Here is an 18,469-nt window from a genome sequence, read left to right on the forward strand (position 1 = left end):
AACTTTTGAAACACACTGTATAAGATGCTGAGCATCATGGTATTCAAAACATCGCTAAATTATTTGAGAAAGCAGGAAATAGAAGACAAAGGGTAACAAATTGTTACTGACTCTATGGAATGTTCACAACGTTGATAAAAAAAAAAAATAATGACTTGCTAACTGCAAGTTGAACTTAGAATCATCAAAATTTCATACATATTACAGCAAAAGATCACAGTCGCCAGGCTGAAATTTTTAGTCGCCATGGTGACCTGGCAACTGGGATTTTTCGAGCCCTGTTCTTAAGTATATTTCGGGACAACCTATATCCACCAACGAAAATTGTCACACCTATGGGGTCAGAAATACAAATTTCTTGGGTCAGGTTTTTAACTGTTCCATGTTTTTCTTTTTTGTTTACGGTTGACTAAAGTTAGCAACCATTCATGGTGAGGTGCATTAGAGCACGGGTGAAGTTTGACAGTGTTCAGCACATTTGTAGTGCCTTTTGTTTGTCATCTGTTAATTTTGAAAACTGAGAAATATCACCCTGTAAAATTAGCTTTATTCCATGAGGTTGTAAAGGCACTCCCTGATATAGAAAGTGGAATCCACAATAAGAATTGTTATCACATTGTGGTTAACGTAAAACAGATTTTATTTACCATACTCAAATACCAACAACTTTTAAGCATAATCAGAAGGCTTGTACAGAAAGTTTAGAGCATGTCCAGTGAAAAGATATGTATGTGCATTTGCTTCTAAGGTTTCATCTTCTGGGCATATTGTTAAAAGAAATGTGCCTGTTCAGATTTAACTGTTTTTAACCTCAAGATAAAAATGTTTTCATTATTAGGATTCCTTCAGATAGGACTCTGCTACAAGTCAAAACATTTTATTAGAGAAAGTCTGTAGTTGTAGATACAGGTATTTAGGAAGACGTTTCATACACCACCACCAACCAATAATATATGTATGAGGGTAAAGTCATAAGTCATGGCAACTATTTTTTTTTTCTCGCGAACAGGAGACAACACGAAAAATCTAAGATATACGTTTGAAAGTGTATGGAATGTACCTTCGAGTGAAGCCACCAGATGAAGTCTGGATGCTGGAGACTCTCGTAGGGAAGAGGCAGAACACAGGACATTGGACAACAGTGTTTTATTATGGCATGAACAACAAGTACACAAGACTACACTGTTTAACAACCTTCAAATTATTCACCCAGGTTATCCACTGTTTGTTGCGAGCGATGGGGCAGGCACTGAATACCATCCGTTGCATGTGCAGAGCTAACGTGTGCCACCTCTCACCGTAATACTGTTACAATCTCTTCTTTGTTGGCAAACAGTTTCCCATGCAATGGCTTCTTCTCACTTTGGGGATGAGATCATAGTCACATGGGCTTAGATCAGGAGAATAAGGTGGGTGTGGAAGAACCTCCCATCCCCACTGCTGTAAGCGACACCTAACAATGTCCGCCGTGTGAGCTGTCATGTTATCATGTAGGATAATGGCATTGTCCAAAACTTCTGGACGTTTGGTCCGTAGTGCACGGTGCAATTGTGACAACCAAAAATGAAGCGTATTATGCTGCATTCACAGTGTGCCCCTCATGCACTGGATGGCACACAAGAACACCTTGACAGTTCTATGCCAGAATGACCATAACTTTTGTGAGCAACTGATTTTGTCGAAACTTACGTTTCTGTGGTGACCCAGGATGATGCCATTCACTTGACAGTCTCTTGAGTTTGGGTTCATATGCAATGTTTCATCGACTGCAATGATGTGATTCAACATGGCATGTCCTTCATTCTGAAACCTGACCAGATTGATGCGACATGTTTCGTAGCGAGTCCACTTCTGTACGTCCGTTAAGTGATGTGGCACCCACTTTGCACCAAGTTGCTGCATCTGTAGGTCCTTGTGTAAAATGCGACGAACTGTCGATGTTGGTATTCCTGTATGCAGTGTAATTCTGCCACGGTCCAGTGCCTGTCCTCATGTAAACCCTGTTCAATCACCATCACCCGTACGTCTTTGTCCTTGGACACCAGATGCCCACTGCAAGGCAGATCAGCAGTTGACACTCTGCTCCATTTGAAGGTCTCCACCCCCCTCACCACTGTTCGATAGGGCATGGCATGCACACCCAGTGCTTTCCGTAGCTCTGTATGGCATTTCTGCTGCAGAGAACTGCTATTTTAACATACAAACGTTGCTCGCTGCTTCATGACCTCCATTTTCGAACGCTGTCACTCACCGACTAAACTTGGGTGCGTGCTTACTACCCCACCGTTGTTCACATACACCATTTGGTGGCTTCTTTCGAAAGTACATTCCATACACTTTCAAACATATATCTTAGATTTTTGTGTTTCCCTTGTTCGCGAGAAAAAAAATAGTTCCCATGACTTATGACTTAACCCACGTATGTGTATACAGTAGAACCCAGATTTTATGTTCTGGATTTTACATACCATCCCTACATTTTATCTTCATGATCACAATAGAGCAAAACATTGTAAAATTTTACTGCATTTTACTGAAAAATTTTAAATCAAGATTTCACTATATGAGTACTATATTGAAGCTTGGAAGTGTTTTTTCAGAATCTTTAATTCCAACCCTTCTATCATCTAATGCATTTCTATAATCTAAAAACTTTAAAAAAAATATTCTTCACAAGAGCTTTTTTACCATGGTTTCTGAAACAATATGTAATATTAGCATCCTCTATTGACTTTCAGATCATTCAATTAGAAAGCAGATTTGTTTTGTTTGTTTTTTAAAAAGTATCAATCAGACTCTTGTATTTCAACAAAGCCAAAAATTTGGATTCATTGTAACTTTCACCAATGTGTGTGTGTTACATCTATTCGTTACACATATTAGGCTTGTGCATGTTCACCAGATTTACATTTTTCTCGTCAATAAATCTGAAACATTTAAAAGCTCAAAGAATTAACTGAATATGTAAGCTAAAGGCATCTTTATTTACCTTTTTTTTATTACTATTTTCATATCAAGCTTGTTTGCAGATCAAACATTTTGTGGATATTAATATTAAATGAATATTCTAGAGAAATATTTATTTTTGTATCAGTGGTTGGCCATGCTGCAATCTGTCAACTGAAACCCTACGATAATTTTTCAAAACTTTGTTTTTATTAATGTCCTATTTTGTCTTGAAATGTGGCAATGTATGAGTATTGGAATCAGTAAAATTCCCAACATATAAACCAATTCCAATATTCAATGTCTTACTTTCAAAATTTTGATTTTAGAATACATAGTGATATAGTTTTGGCAAGTTTAATCCAGTAGAGTGTTGTACAGCTCTCTGTACAAAACTTACAAGTGTGCTTTTAAGATTTTGTTTTCTTGTAATGATTCCAAATCCCACAATGTTATTCTTGTTGTAAGTGTGTGAAAACTGTTTCTGTGCCAATGTAAAATATCTAAAGATGCAAAGCTTGTTCAAGGTTGACAGACTTTGGAGACATAAGAAATTGATGAATAACTGAAGCATTATTAAACATGCAGAGGACATAATGTAATCCTTCATGAGTATCCAGTGCATGATGTATTTGGTGCATATTCTCCAGATGCAGTAAGCATGCCATCAAGCCAAAGAGAACATTAAACTTGCTGAGATTTTGAAAAGATTGCAAGCACAGTACATGAAACAAATGGTATCGTGGGCAAGTGTACAAATGGTGTCAACAGTTCAGTGAAGGATGGGAGTTGATTCGAGATGAATCTTATTGACACATATGTCTGATTGCAGTCACACCAGTCAATATCACACATGTTAATCAAGTGATCCTTGAGAACCAGTAACAGTACAGGACATTGCGGCCAATGGTAATATCAGTGTCTTCAATGTAGAGACATCATCCACAAGCATTATATCTTCCGCAAAGCCTGTGCAAGATGGATTCCCTGACAGCTGACATTTGATCAGAAGTGAACATGCATGACAATGTATGAAGATCTCCTAAATCAATTTTGAGCCTAAGGTGGTGAATTTTTGTAGTACAGCATCACTTTTAAAGAAAGGGTCACACTTAAAGCCCAGTATTACTGCACATTGATGACGCATGCCTAACGAAATTTCATTCACAATTAAAAGACCTGGGATGTTACTTGGAAATGTCATTCTTCTCCATGACAATGCCCAGCCTCCACACAGCCAATTTAACAGCAACAAATCTTGACTGAAATTCACTGGGAGGTTTTGCCCCATTCCTCTCATAGTCTGGATTTAGTCCCCACTGATTATCATTGTTTGGACCCATAACCCTCCTTAAACCTCCGTAACTCACGCGGCACAGTGCCACCTCTTTTAAAATTTTGAATTATTTCGCTTACCTGCTCAATAATGGAAGGAAAAGCACTACTATCTACACTATTCTCATTAAAACGTAGATGCATTTGTGCCTTTTTTCTGGCATCCTTTAATTTGCTTGCACACCTCTGAAGTGTTAGGCGGCACTCCGTACCTCATGCGGGAATGTTTCCTACCCTAAATTGTAGCACGCCAGCCGTGAATGTGAAAGAGAAATGAACAATAAAATGATTGTATGTTGTTCAAAATGAAGTGAAAGAGCATTGAATTTCTCAGTCGCATCGACGATTTTTTATTTGAGATTTTCCATGGAAAGCACTGGTGTTGCGTAAACTAAGGCCTTCATATGCCCCCACACATCAAAATCGACAGCAAACAAGTCTGGACACCTTGCAGGCCACGGGGTTGGCCCTGCTCTACTGATCCAACTCCTTGGAAAAGTTGCATCCAGACACTGCCGTACGGTGACTCCATAGTATTATCAACTACTACAATCTCCATTTTCATGCACCAAAAGCAGAAAGTGAAACCATCAGGTTCAGAAAGACTTTTTTCTCTGAATTTATGGATGGGAGTAATTGACAACTATTGGGGTGTAAGGGGTGACCTTCCACATAGTACACCCAAATGTCAACCTCACTTCCACGTTAGTACACCCTGGACTGAAGACTAACAAGGCTCTGGCGACTGGCCCCATGGCCAGTATAATTTTGTTTGTGTTGTCCTGTGTTTTGTCCTTATTTGTGCTGAGTGTTCTTTGCAGCCTCGGCTTTTAACGAAAGTCAGAACATTTTAATATTTTAACATTTTATGATTTTAATTATGCAACGTTAGAGTTGTTATTTGTAATGATAGGGGCTGGCCCCCGTATCATGTGACGGGAGTAAAATAGCCTAAGTGCTGACGCTCCCAAAATTTTAATTTCAAATCAAAATCAAATTGACAACTATTTGATTGAGCCCTACTTTCTACCTAGAACTTTAAACATTTAGAATTTCGGAAGAATTACATCCCTCTCGCAACAAGACTACAAATGATATTCCAGAACTACGGCTGTCCAGCGCACTATCGAGTTACCGTACGGCAGTGGCTGGAACCAACTTTTCCAAGGAGTTGGATCTGTAGGGTAGGGCTAATCCGGTGGCCTGCAAGGTGTCCAGACCTGTTTCCTGTCGATTTTGATGTGTGGGTGCACATTGTAGGCCTTAGTTTACGCAACACCAGTGCTTTTTGTGGAAAATTGCAAACAAAGAATCGTTAATGCGACTGAAGAAATGCGACGCTCTTTCACTTAAAGAGTAACTAAAACAGAAGTAAGGAAACTGGTTAGGGCGTGTATTCGACATAGAGGAGAACATCTTGAGAAAGACTTGTGAACTAAATCCATTATTACATACAAACTTTCTTTTATTTAATTGTTCTTACAATTTCCACTTCATAGTTGCACTCTACCTGTTCCGTTGTTATTGAACTTTTTTCCAGTTTTTTTAAATTTTCGTTGAACATTATAATATGTCATCGGACAGCTGATAAAACAAGCAAGTTTTTCTAGTAGTTTGTACACTTGGTGTCTTATTGATATTTTGAGATATTTGCTGTTTTTTGGTAAGCAACTTAATTGAAAGTTTAAACATCGAGTAAGTTTTGACCTGCTCTTTGAAAATGTTTTTGGCGCTTTTGATTGTTTTACTGTTCATAAAACATTGTCAACGTGTTGTCATGACATACAGATTAAAACAAGCTGAATTCGATCATAACTTTTTTCTTATTTTAATTTTGAACCTGGAAATCGGGAGTTTTTCAACATAATCAATAAATGTGGAATATCTCGAAAATGGATGCCCTTGGTATAAGGCACTTTAGTGTTAACTTTGTTGCAAATTTGCTGTATTATCATGCCTTCAAAGGAATAGGTAGAATTTGAGGTAACCCTGTATATTTCGCCTGATTTCCAGTAAGTACTAGTTTAATTCAACATTGATTTGCATCAAAACTTATGTAAATAACATTGGTTTTGATAGGGTGGCACAGAATGCCACACAAGAGACATTTGTGCTACTATGAGGATGCGGATGATGGAGGTTGAAAGAGCATCTGGGAGGGAAGAAATTCAAGACAGATGTCTTGCAGTGGGTTTGGCAGCAGCCCAACGAGCTTCCATAATGATTTCAGTGGTGTCTGGATGCACGTGGGAAATTATTTTAAAAACCGACATAGTCCGGTGCTTGCTGGACACTCCATTTCCTCTCTAGAAATAAAATGCCTAGTGAACCTTGAATGATCCTTGCATAATGCATGAGCAGAATTTTTACAGCATTTAGCTGTTAAATAATCATGATGGAATATCTGTTAAATATTAACATGTGAATTGCTCAAAAAAAATTTATCTGCAAATTCATCAGAATTTGTATCACTGTAAATTGTTAAAGTAAGAAATTGTTTAAGGTTTCAAGAAACTACAATATTAAAGATTGTACTAACATTGTTTAATTGTATAATTATAAGATATTGTTATTCCATCTAAAATTACAGGCGCTGTGGCAATTTCACTACTGATATTCAGGATTCTGAAATATATTCTCATCTACTCAAGCAGATTGCACCCACAGATGCCAATGTAACAACAGAAGCATTGATGGTATGTATGACTGAAAAATGTGCCTGTTTGATCTTTCATGCATAATCTGGTAGAAAACTACAATAAACTGACAAAATACAGAAAAGTTTGTGTATGTGGGTTTCTCATTTTGGTATTCGAATTTGTGAGCATGAGGAGCCATAGTTGCATGTCAGTCCTCTACTTGGTGCCTTGCATGCTGTATTCTGGCAGAGGGGTCAGCAATTTGTGCCACAATGCCAGGGGTCCTAGGTTTGATTCCTAGGTAAAACATGGATTTGTTCCACCACCTATTTCATCAGTTCAACATAGCATCCTCCTGATAATTATCCTAGAGAGTTAAAAAAGCTTTGTAAAGTAATTAAATCTGAATGCCACACCAACACACAGTTCTCTCTAATTTTATTTTTATTTATGTACCTTCCACAGAGACAAGTTTCCAATTACAGAAGGTAGTATCATAATATTACATTTACGCGCATACACACCTTTTCTCAACATCTCTCCCTCCTGTCTCCTTTACACACACATATACATAAACATAGACATATAATATAATATAATATAATCTATCTCAATAGCAGACCCAAACCTCACAACCCCAGCACCAACTTCCTGACCCACCTAGCCCACCTTGTCCTCACTTGTAACAACTTCACCTTTGAAAACCAAAATTTCCTACAGATCCGAGGTACAGCCATGGGTACCAGAATGGCCCCATCCTATGCAAACCTCTTCATGGGCAAACTTGAGCAAGAGTTTTTGGTTACCCAACCCCTCCAACCCCTCCTCTGGCTCCACTTCATCGACGACATCTTCATGCTCTGGACACATGGAGAACCATCCTTGTCAGCTTTCCTGGACCAACTTAACCACTTCCATTCCCTCAAATTCACCTGGACGCACTCCCCCAACCAGATCACCTTCCTGGATGTGGACGTGCACATCGAGGGAGGACACCTGACTACCTCCATCCACATAAAACCCACCAACCACATGCAATACCTACACTTCTCCAGCTCCCACCCGTTCCACACCAAAAAAGCCATTCCATTCTCTCTGGCCCTCAGGGGACAGCGCCTGAACACTTCACCCACCTCCCGCCAGAATTATAACCTCCGCCTACACCAGGCCCTGGTTAACCGTGGATATCCCTCCATCCTGGTCACCAAGCAAATATCGCGAGCTGCCTCACATACCACCACCACCAAGAAACCTGCTGCCACCAACCCACCTGCACTCATCACCCAATACCATCCCCACCTCAACAAAATCAGGCACACACTGCACTCTCTTCTCCCAATTCTCCACAGTGATCCCGAAACCAAAAACATATTTCCCGACAAACCCAGAGTAGTTTTCAAATGCCCCCCCAACCTCCAAAACATCCTGGTCCACAACACTCCTTCACCACACATCCAACACCCCCCTGCCCATAAATGCAACCGCCCCAGGTGCAAGACCTGCCCCATCCTCATCACTTCTCATACCCTCCAGGTGCACACAGCCACTGGCAAATTTACCCTCCATCCCAAAGGGACCTGCCATGCCTCAAACCTTATCTACATCCTCACCTGCAACATCTGTGGTGATTTTTACCTGGGGGAAACATCAACGGCCCTCAACCTCCGCATCAATAACCACCGCTCCTCCACCCACAACCTGGACTTCACTGTCGCCGTCCACACCACAACATCAGTTTCAACGACTGCTTCCGGGTAGCGATCATCCATCTCCTAACTCAACCAGCCAACACCTCTGTTCGCAAAAGATGGGAGAGGGCCTATATATCGGCCATGAGTGCAACCACTCCACCTGGCCTGAACAAGGCCACCCAGTAATGCCCAACCCTCACCCATCCTCCCAACTCATCCTACACACACAGTTTACGACGAGCCTTAATGCCCAACCCTCACCCACCCTCCCGCCCCCCCTCCCAAGTCATCCTACACACTCACAGTTTACGACGAGCCTGGTGACGAAACAGTGTTTTTTTCGTTCTACGCACCGCTTCTTCTTCAATGGGGACCTGGCAACTCTGCAGGGCCCCAACTTCCGGTTCCATCTATTTCTCCTCACACCGATGATGCTATGAAATTAGCGAAAATTTTGAATTTTTCTACTGTCCGGTGAGTGTTTCCTTTTACCTTCTTTGATTTTTACTTAGCCCTTTTGGCCCTCCTTGCTTTTATCCAATATATATATATATATATATATATATATATATATATGTGTGTGTGTGTGTGTGTGTGTATGTATGTATGTATACACACACACACACACACACACAAATCAAAGATTGAGAAAGTAAACTCTTTCTTCTCACACCGAAGATGCTACAAAGTTAGCGAAAATTCTGAAATTTTCGGAAATTATAATGTTTTTTTCGGGTTCGAAAGCTAGTGGGACACCCGTTATATAATATAAAGATGGAGGGCCACAAGGGCTAAATAAAAAGTTAAAGAGGAGAGAGGAAACACTCACCAGATGCAGAAAAACTTCAAACTTTCGTGACGGCATGTCACATGTTCAGGAGTAGAGAAAAGGTGTAGAACTTGGTGACAACAACAAAGCGATAGCGTGGGGCTTGCAGTGTTGCCAGGTCCAGAAAAATAAGTGTTGACAGTGCCACAAAATAAATTTATGTATGTGGTTCTATCGCCAGGCTTGTCGAAAACTGTGAGTGGTGGGGGGGGGGGGAAAGGTGAAGGTGAAGGGTATGTTGAAAGCTCTCACATTTGTAAAAATGACTTAACTCCAAAAATTAACATTGAACCTAATTGACAAAGTGTTCTATCAACTCCAACTCTTGGAGACTAGTTCCACTCCCATCATAAATTTTTAATTTACGGATGTTCACAGGAGAATTCACACACCATTCCAACTAACATGCAATATTTATTGATGCTGGCAGGATTATAATTTCGAATATTCATCTGATGCTCTTTTTGATTTGATGTGAAGTTTCCCCAGAATCAGACTAATTTGCTGTGCTGTGTTCATGTTGCCAACTGTCACTGAAATAGAGGCAGTACATTTTCTATTTTTAAAATTTACATTTTCCAACCATCTCTAGCTGAGACACTGAATTTGCGAGCATATAATAACAAGAAGCTGGTGCTTATTTAAGTGAAACTAGAGTGGTTGGTTCAGTTACTGCGTAAAAAGCGTAATCATCCCCCACAACCCCTATATGCCTTCATGGCATGGTGCTATGCACAGGGGAGCACTTTTTTATATTAATTAATTTAATTTTAAACACACTTTGGGATATTTGCATACAGTTTTCAAAAGGTTGCAGTTTGCATTATGATTGGAAATGTTTGGACCTTTGCAGATTTTGTTAATATTTTATTGTGTGTGCATCCTTCAGAAGTAATGTTATTGTTGCATAATTTTCATTTCAGGAGCAAAACTTATTACAGAGAGCAGAAGTTATGCTGCAACAAGCTAGCAAATTGGGTTGCCGAAGTTTCATAACTCCAAGCGATGTTATTAATGGCATATATAAATTGAACTTAGCTTTTGTGGCTAATCTTTTTAACAATCATCCTGGTTTAGACCAGCCTGAGGAAGGACTAGAAGGCTTGGAGAATATAGAAGAAACTAGGGAGGAAAAGAGTTAGTATAAATGTTACATATTACCATATATTTTGATATTTTGCAATTGTTCTACCAAAAAATTTAAACTGCCTGAAAGATTCATGAGATGATACTTGAGTCTTCAAAGCATAAAATAAGATCAATTTCAAAATAGATATGGATGATGTACTTCACACACACAGGTCAGAAAGAGATTTTTGAATCATGATGAAGAATCTGAATGTGTTAGTGAAGGTTTGTGTAGAAGTTTATTTTGGCAGCATGTGTTGTTGATAAACAAGGAAAGAGCTACCTTATAATTTGGCACATAGAAGTGCAAATCAGTGTGTACAGTTAGAAGGAATGTATGTCAAAGGCTAAAGTGTCATTTCTTTCACATAAATTATTTTTATAGTACCAGTCCTAAAACTAGTGTCTCACAACGTAAAGCTGTATACAGTGACAAAGCTGAAAAATGTAAAATCAAGGAAAATTTTATAACATTTTGCTATGTTGGAACCATCAAGATATAATTGTGGGAAATTGTAAAATCGGGATTCTACCATTACCTTATAGCTGGCACACTCAGACGTTCTATGTAGAAATTGTAAGCACAAAATGCAAGTTCGACCGGGACTTACAATCCTCCAAAAAATGCAATCAAATATTTTTGTACTTGCCAGGATTTGGGAATCAAAATAGATGCCTTTTTCCTTGAACAGACTTCTTAATGGGAGATATTCTATATAAAATGTGTGTATAGTGCAATGATCCCAAATTATGTCATAGCAAAAGATTTATTATTTCCTTGTTTAATATATGTACATGTTCGTTTGGCCCAATGTTATTCATTCATTGTATAATTTTCTGTGCGAGGTTGGCAACTCCACTAAAATAAATGGGTTATTAAGAATGAGGAAGATAGGATATTATCGGTAACAAGATAGAAAGATGACATAAGTCTAAGTTTGTGTTTTTCACAAGACTTATTGTTGGGTAATCTTGTGATTATTTACCGTTTTCTAATCTGCTGAAAATAGCAGCTGGAATTTAAATGAGGGATTTGACTCTGCAAGGCATGTGCATTGTAAGATTCGTAGTGGAAGTGTCCTTTAAACGTGTTGAGTCACGAGTGCTAACTAGTTTCTAGTTGAGTGAATTACAGTTAATAAAGTGTTAAATATAGGAACTGAGACTATTAACCTTTATCTGCTGGATCTCTCATGTGCCTGTATTTTCATTTATGTTGGAGCCATTTCAAGTGCAGGCTTTTCAAACTTGCTGCAAAGTACAAAAAATATTGTAACTAATTGACATAGACAGATGAAATTGGTTTTGTTTTCTTTCGAAAAGATAGCAATTTTAGCGGAGGTAAAATTTATACATTGTGCCTCCCAATAATTAGTGTTAAATGAAGAAGAAGAAAGTTGATTCTTTTTAAAAAAATGACATAGCAACACATCCCTGTGCTCCCCTCAATAGACCAAAGTGAATGAAAAGAATGTGGCATGTAGCAGTGGTAAATTTCTACAATTGTGCAAAGTTTCGTTGAAATCAGACAGATACTTCTTGAGGAAAAAATAGAAACATTATGCAGCAGTGTAGCCAGCTTCGTGACAATATCTGGAATTTCACTTTTTGTGTCAGCCCTATGGATAAATCGAATTTCGAGGGAAACATGACAAAAGACCACTCTGATATGTAATGCACGTGCCACAACTTTTAATAATACCGGCAATTACGGGGTCTGAAAAGTTTGCATAATTATGGAAAATTTCGAACTTTGAACTTTGCCTCCACTTCCCTCCTGGACCCTTTATTGTCGGATGTTACTTAAAATGTTGATTTTTACTTACTTAATATGTTGATTTTTACTTACTTAATATGTTGATTTTTACTCATTCTTACATTTAGAACTTAAATTGCTCAAAAAGATGCAGTGGTTGAGGAGTTACAGTCCTTTATCTTCAATTTATCCCATAGTAACAAAAGGGAAACAAAGGGCTTTTCCAAACGATGTTTGTTAATAATAGTAACAATGGATGTATTGTTTTGTAATTCAAGTATATAATACCTTTAGGCGTAGACTAATGAGCCAAAAAGACAGAACTTAAATATATTTTATAGATTTCAAGAAATCTCTTGTCAATTGCTGCCGTGTGTTAACACATGGTCAGGGCAAATTTCAATAATTGGGCCTTTGCCCTCACGTCCCCCTGAATCCTTAAATGTTGGACATTACTTAAAATGTTGCTTTTTACTCATTCTTGCTTGTAGAATTTATTTTTTAAAAAAGATGCAGTAGTTTTGAATATACAGCCACCTTTAGAAATTTATCCCATAATAATACGGTGGCAACAAAGGGAAACAATGGACTTTTTTAAACTTCGCTTGTTAATAGTAGTAAAAATGGATATATTATTTTGTATATATTTGAGTATATCATACCTTCATATATATACTAAAGATAAAAAAAGACAGAACTGATATAGTGTATAGTTTTCAAGAAATGGCACTTTAATTGTGCTGGTCGAAATATCGACCATCTGGCATTAAAAAGTATACATACATGTGGCAGTTGAAATTTCTAGTCAGGGAGGTAAAGGTTAATTAAACCCAGCAAGCCCTGGGTGTAGGAAGAGTTTTCAGAGATGTAACAATAGTTTATTAATATTTTTGTTTGTTTATTTATTTATTATTTGCAATCTTGAATAGAATGTTGTTTTGCAAAAGTTAGGAAATTTATTTTGCCAAAATGATGTTAAATTAATGTGTGACACCATGAGTCTGGTCGTCTGTGTAATTAGTAGACCTCAGATTTTTAGGTCCTAAATAGTGTGCTTTTAGGTTCCTAAAGTAGGTTCTAAAAATTCTAAAATGTTCTAAAAATCTTAAATTAGGCTCTAAAAATCTTGAAGTAGCTAAAAAAAAAAGGGTTCAACATTTCTGAAAAATACTGATTAGGTATAATCGTTAAAGAGAACTGTAAGAAATATTAATAGGTAGGCCTATATTAACAACCAATTATTAATTTTCTAACCAGATTTTCATTTGCATACATCATTTTCAAAATTATTTACAAATTATTGTAATACTATACTTGTGTTGTTAGCAAAAGTTACTTTGTTGATATGAAGAATCAATTACGCATGAATAATTTGCTGCACAATACCTGGGTGGCAACTCACTGGGAATTCTTTTGAATTCAGGGAATTCTGCATGAATTTTTCTCCCATTACGTGAAAATTCCACTTTCATTAATCCAGATCCCATTGAATTTATACATATTTATTAATGCCCTGAGGCAAGTTTTTCACATTTGTGACTTGTGTTTATAGATGTATTTTAGTAGGTATGGGCCGATATGAAATGTTGGTCGATACAGATATAAAATTTACTGATACCGATAACCGATATTCTACCGATCCTATATAAAATTAGAAATGGTCCTTGAACAACCTGAAATGTTTATTGATCTCCTTAATAAATGTGTGTTTTGAGGTGACTGCAGTGCAAGAGAAGTTGCATATTTAGACATTTACTTTTCTTTAGAAAGTAGGGCATGAAGATTATCCACAAAAATTACAACAAAGTGGCAAAATTTTGCACTAAATTATAAGATATTTATAGATATATCGGGTCGGTAAAATAATCTGTAATTTCACCGATATGCCTATATTGGCTGATACCAATAGAGTATGATTAATCGGTCCCATCCCTAATTTTTAGTCTGAGTATGTGAAATGGCAAATGTAAACTCTGCACCATAAATGAAATATTAAATATTTTAAATGTGTATACTGTATAATTGAATTAGAATTATTGAATACATAGGAATTGCACAGACCCTTTATATTGTTAATATATTTGTATGTGTGTGGTTGGTGAGAGGCAGTAATATGAAAGATTGAAAAACATCTGCTTGTACTCTTGAATTTTTTGAAAGTTCGCCTTGAAAACTGGGAATTATAGTTGAATTTTATCCTAGAGTGACCACCCTGAATACATAACAATCTCTTTCATGTTATCCACAGTCAAACTCTGCCTTTTGTCTGTGTGGATCATCTTAAATGCTGAAAATGATCTTTCAACACAAACATAGTCAGTGAGGCAAATTCGAATCCTGAAATGTTACTTTGCAAGGCGTGAATGCCAGAAAGTACCAAACTGACGCTAAAGTGAGCAAGACCACATGGATCACAAGTTTGTACTTTGAACTGTGCAAGTAGGCTAACAATGGCACCAGACAATTTACTTTGTTTAGAGTTTTAAGAAACATTATGGATTTAGGAGGGAGGGAAATCGACTGAAAGTATTTGGTCTAGGAATTAATTCGTGCGGTTGTTACACACAAATTGAAGCTGTAGTTCAAACACAAAATACGTAAATACCTTAAGAAAAATACTGTCCATCGCAAGCCACCACTTTCGCCCATCTGTCAGGCAAGTTACGGATTCCGTGGCGAAAGAAGTCCTCATCCTTTGAAGCGATCCAGTCAGAGACCCATTTTTCGATATCTTCTGAAGAAGTGAACCGCTGTCCAATCAAATCGTTATTCATGCAATCGAACAAGTAGTAGTCCGAAGGAGCAACGTCTGGTGAATACGGCGGGTGGGGTAAAACTTCCCATCCGACATTTTCTAAATAGGTTTTGACCGGTTTTGCGACATGTGGGCGAGTGTTATCATGTTGAAAAATAAGTTTATCATGTCTGTTCTCCCATTCTGGTCATTTCCTGGCCAGAGCTTGCTTCAAACGCATTAATTGTTGTCGATAACGTTCTCCATTAATAGATTCACCCAGTTGCAGCAGCTCATAGTACACCACACCTTTCATATCCCACCATAATCACAGCATAACCTTTGCACAGTGAATATCTCATTTCGGTTGTGATGGACCTGGTTCACCTGGCTTCACTCAGGCCTTTTTCATTTCAGGTTCTCGTAATGGATCCACTTCTCATCGCCAGTAACAGTGCGATGCAAAAACCCCTTTCTTTTCTGTCTTTGAAGCAGCAATTCGCAAATTGTTTTTCGTCTTTCAACGTCTGTCTTTCAATTCATGTGGAACCCAATGTGACATCTTTTGAATCATTCCCATGGCTTTGAGGCGTTTGGAAACTGTTGTTTGATCAACGGCCTAATGCTTCTGCAAGTTCTTCCTGCGTTTGACACGAATCCTGATCGAGCAATGCTCTCAATTCTTCGTCTTCAAATTTTTTTGGCTGTCCAGGTCGCTCTTGGTCTTCCAGGCCGAAATCACCACTTCTAAACCATGCAAACCACTTCTGACATGTTCACTCAGCTAGCGCATGGTCACCATACACTTCCACCAAAATACGATGACTTTCGGTAGCACTTTTATGCATGTTAAAGTAATGAAGCAGAACACCCCGCAAAAACACTTTATCTGGCACGAACTGCGCCATGTTTAGTTGACTACAAAATGCTGATGTTGACGCGTCAATCAACTGCCCTATACTATGAACGATGCGCGCTGACAGGAGTTTTCAATGCATGTGTGGCTACACGGAACTGTGGGACGATATGCTCATTACACCATCTCTTATCCAGGCACACGAATTAATTCCTAGACCAAATATGTTCCAAACACGTTAGTCAATGAATTTTTTCAGTACCAAACCGAGCAAATACCTCTGTGTGATATAAAAATCCTGAAAAACCTAAGAAAAGGTTTGATTTAGGTGCATAAATCTAAAATAGGTTCTAACAAGCAAAACATGTTATTTTAGGCACTATAAAACCTCACCAGTTGCGTTTTTTAATTAAACGTTAATGCAACTTGTAATTTCTTATTTACCTACAAAGGAAAAAAATAGGTTAAAAACCTAAAATCCGAGGTCTAGTAATTAGTAACAAAAAGTGTTGGAATGTGAGATGTGCTCTTTGCTGAAGGCACCCAAAAGTCAACCTCATTTCCACACAATACACCCCGGTTAACTGCAGTGGTGCAGGTCGTGTGTGTAACTTGTCAGGTACCAGGATACTGGCCTGGCCTCTTCATATCTACAGAATAAGTTTGTTTGTGTAGATTGAAAACTTGTAGGTTCGAAACAGGTGGATCTCAAAATTCCATTTTGTCTGAAGAATGACTCATGTAGAATGACTGAATGTGAATTAAATGCAGTACATATGAAACGTGTACTAATTAGGTAAAAATCAATCACTTTTAAATAGTTTTAAAATATATCACTTACATGTTTGCTAGAAATATTTTATGAACAATAGATCTGCTTTGCTAACATGTTTATTTATTTATATTTTGTAGCATACAGAAACTGGATGAACTCAATGGGAGTTACACCATATGTTAACTGGCTGTATTCGGATCTTGCTGATGGCCTTGTCATCTTCCAATTGTATGATATAATCAAACCAGGAATAGTTAACTGGAATAGAGTACATAGGTATGTTAAGTTTACTTTCTTGAAATTGTTTTCTATCGTAATGTTAACATTGTTTTGTTTTATAACTAGAAAATGAGAAAAGGAATCCTGCAATTTATACAGGGTAATTCAAAATGAATGGTGCAACTTTGCACAGTTATTATGACGTTACTATTTATGATAGAAAAACAGACAAGACATCAATATAAAGAAGAACTCTGGAAGTTTTACTCATATGACTTGCATTATAAAGATTCAACATGGGAACCACGTGTAGCGTGGAAAAGTTCCAAACGATAAACAAGTACTTGCTATGCACAAGACAAGTCATTGTCAATGGTTTCGAAGGCACTAATGATTCATAGTTGTAACTTTGGCAAATCTTTCGGAAGGGTGAAACATATGCATTACTACCGAAACTCATGCGGAAATGTCTTTGCACCATTGTGATTGAATCGGTTCTCGATAGCTCCAACACACAATACACCTTCTACTGGTCATTAGCCATTTTGTGACACTGGCGATCCTGGTGGAGCATCGGCTAAGCAGAATAAGCCTGCTAAGTGGGAATAAAACAGAGTTTTTCTTTATATTGATGCGTTGTCTGATTTTCTATCATATATAGTAACATCTTAATAACTGTGTAAAGTTGCACCATTCATTTTGAATTACCCTGTATATTCAGATAGTGATCACTGATCAGATATATGTGGATAGCAGTGAACATCATAACCATAATAGCTTGGGCTATAATATGTTGAGTTTGTTCCTCTTCCACCCCACCCATTATGGAAAAATGATCAAAGATTGCTTGGTAAATACAGGTTGGAATTCATTTTGTCTTGCAATGTTCAAATCTAAACCATCTGACTTGCATAATTTTTTTGCAAGGTCATGGTGTTCGGGTTGATTCTGGGAATGGTATGTGGGCCTCCCCAGTGGCATAGTGGTAACGTCGGAGAGCATAGAAGGGGATAGGGAAGCATCTGTTCCTTTGATCTCCTTGCATGGAGGGCAACGTGATTGGTTGGCCTAGCAGAAACAGGTTTCTTGAATGTTTGACACATTCACTGTTGTAAGTGGCTGCAGTAAAAGTGTTGTTTGAAGCTGCAGAATGCTGAGAAGAGGAGGGTGGACTTGGTGTTTTGCAATAAATTGCAACAAGGTAAACGCGTAGTTTCTTCCGCTTCCCAAAAGAACCAGAAAGGTGTTTCCTTTGTATATTCATGCACTGAACTGCATGTTCTGAAAGTCTCACAATGCTTAATTTTGATCGTCAATAACATGGAAACTGATAGAAATATCCTCACTTTTTTAACATTACAAAGATCCATCCACTGTGGCATTTTTTAAATAATTTTCCATTACTTGTTTGTGACTGTCATATAATGTCATCAAGAAATTAATAGACTTGTTTTATTTACATTTACATTTGGAAATTTCTCATGAATTTTTTTATTCCAATGATAAATTTGTGGCCATAATCACTTGTCAGTACTAATTTAAGTTGATGTCGGCCACGATG

General features: G+C 37.8%; 1 protein-coding gene across 2 annotated transcripts in view; it reads left to right on the top strand.

Moving 5' to 3' along the window:
* Positions 1-18,469, top strand: part of Fim (plastin-2 fimbrin) — a 118,930-nt gene that overhangs the window by 85,961 nt on the left and 14,500 nt on the right. For both annotated transcript variants that reach the window (XM_083117324.1, XM_083117323.1), the window contains 3 exons: positions 6,872-6,977; positions 10,364-10,577; positions 16,827-16,965. In XM_083117324.1, the coding sequence (XP_082973450.1) occupies positions 6,872-6,977; positions 10,364-10,577; positions 16,827-16,965 (459 nt within the window). The remainder of the gene's footprint in view (positions 1-6,871; positions 6,978-10,363; positions 10,578-16,826; positions 16,966-18,469) is intronic.

The sequence above is a fragment of the Lepisma saccharinum genome, chromosome 2 (genome assembly GCF_977018435.1).
Source record: "Lepisma saccharinum chromosome 2, izLepSacc3.1, whole genome shotgun sequence".
In the NCBI taxonomy this organism is placed as follows: domain Eukaryota; kingdom Metazoa; phylum Arthropoda; class Insecta; order Zygentoma; family Lepismatidae; genus Lepisma; species Lepisma saccharinum.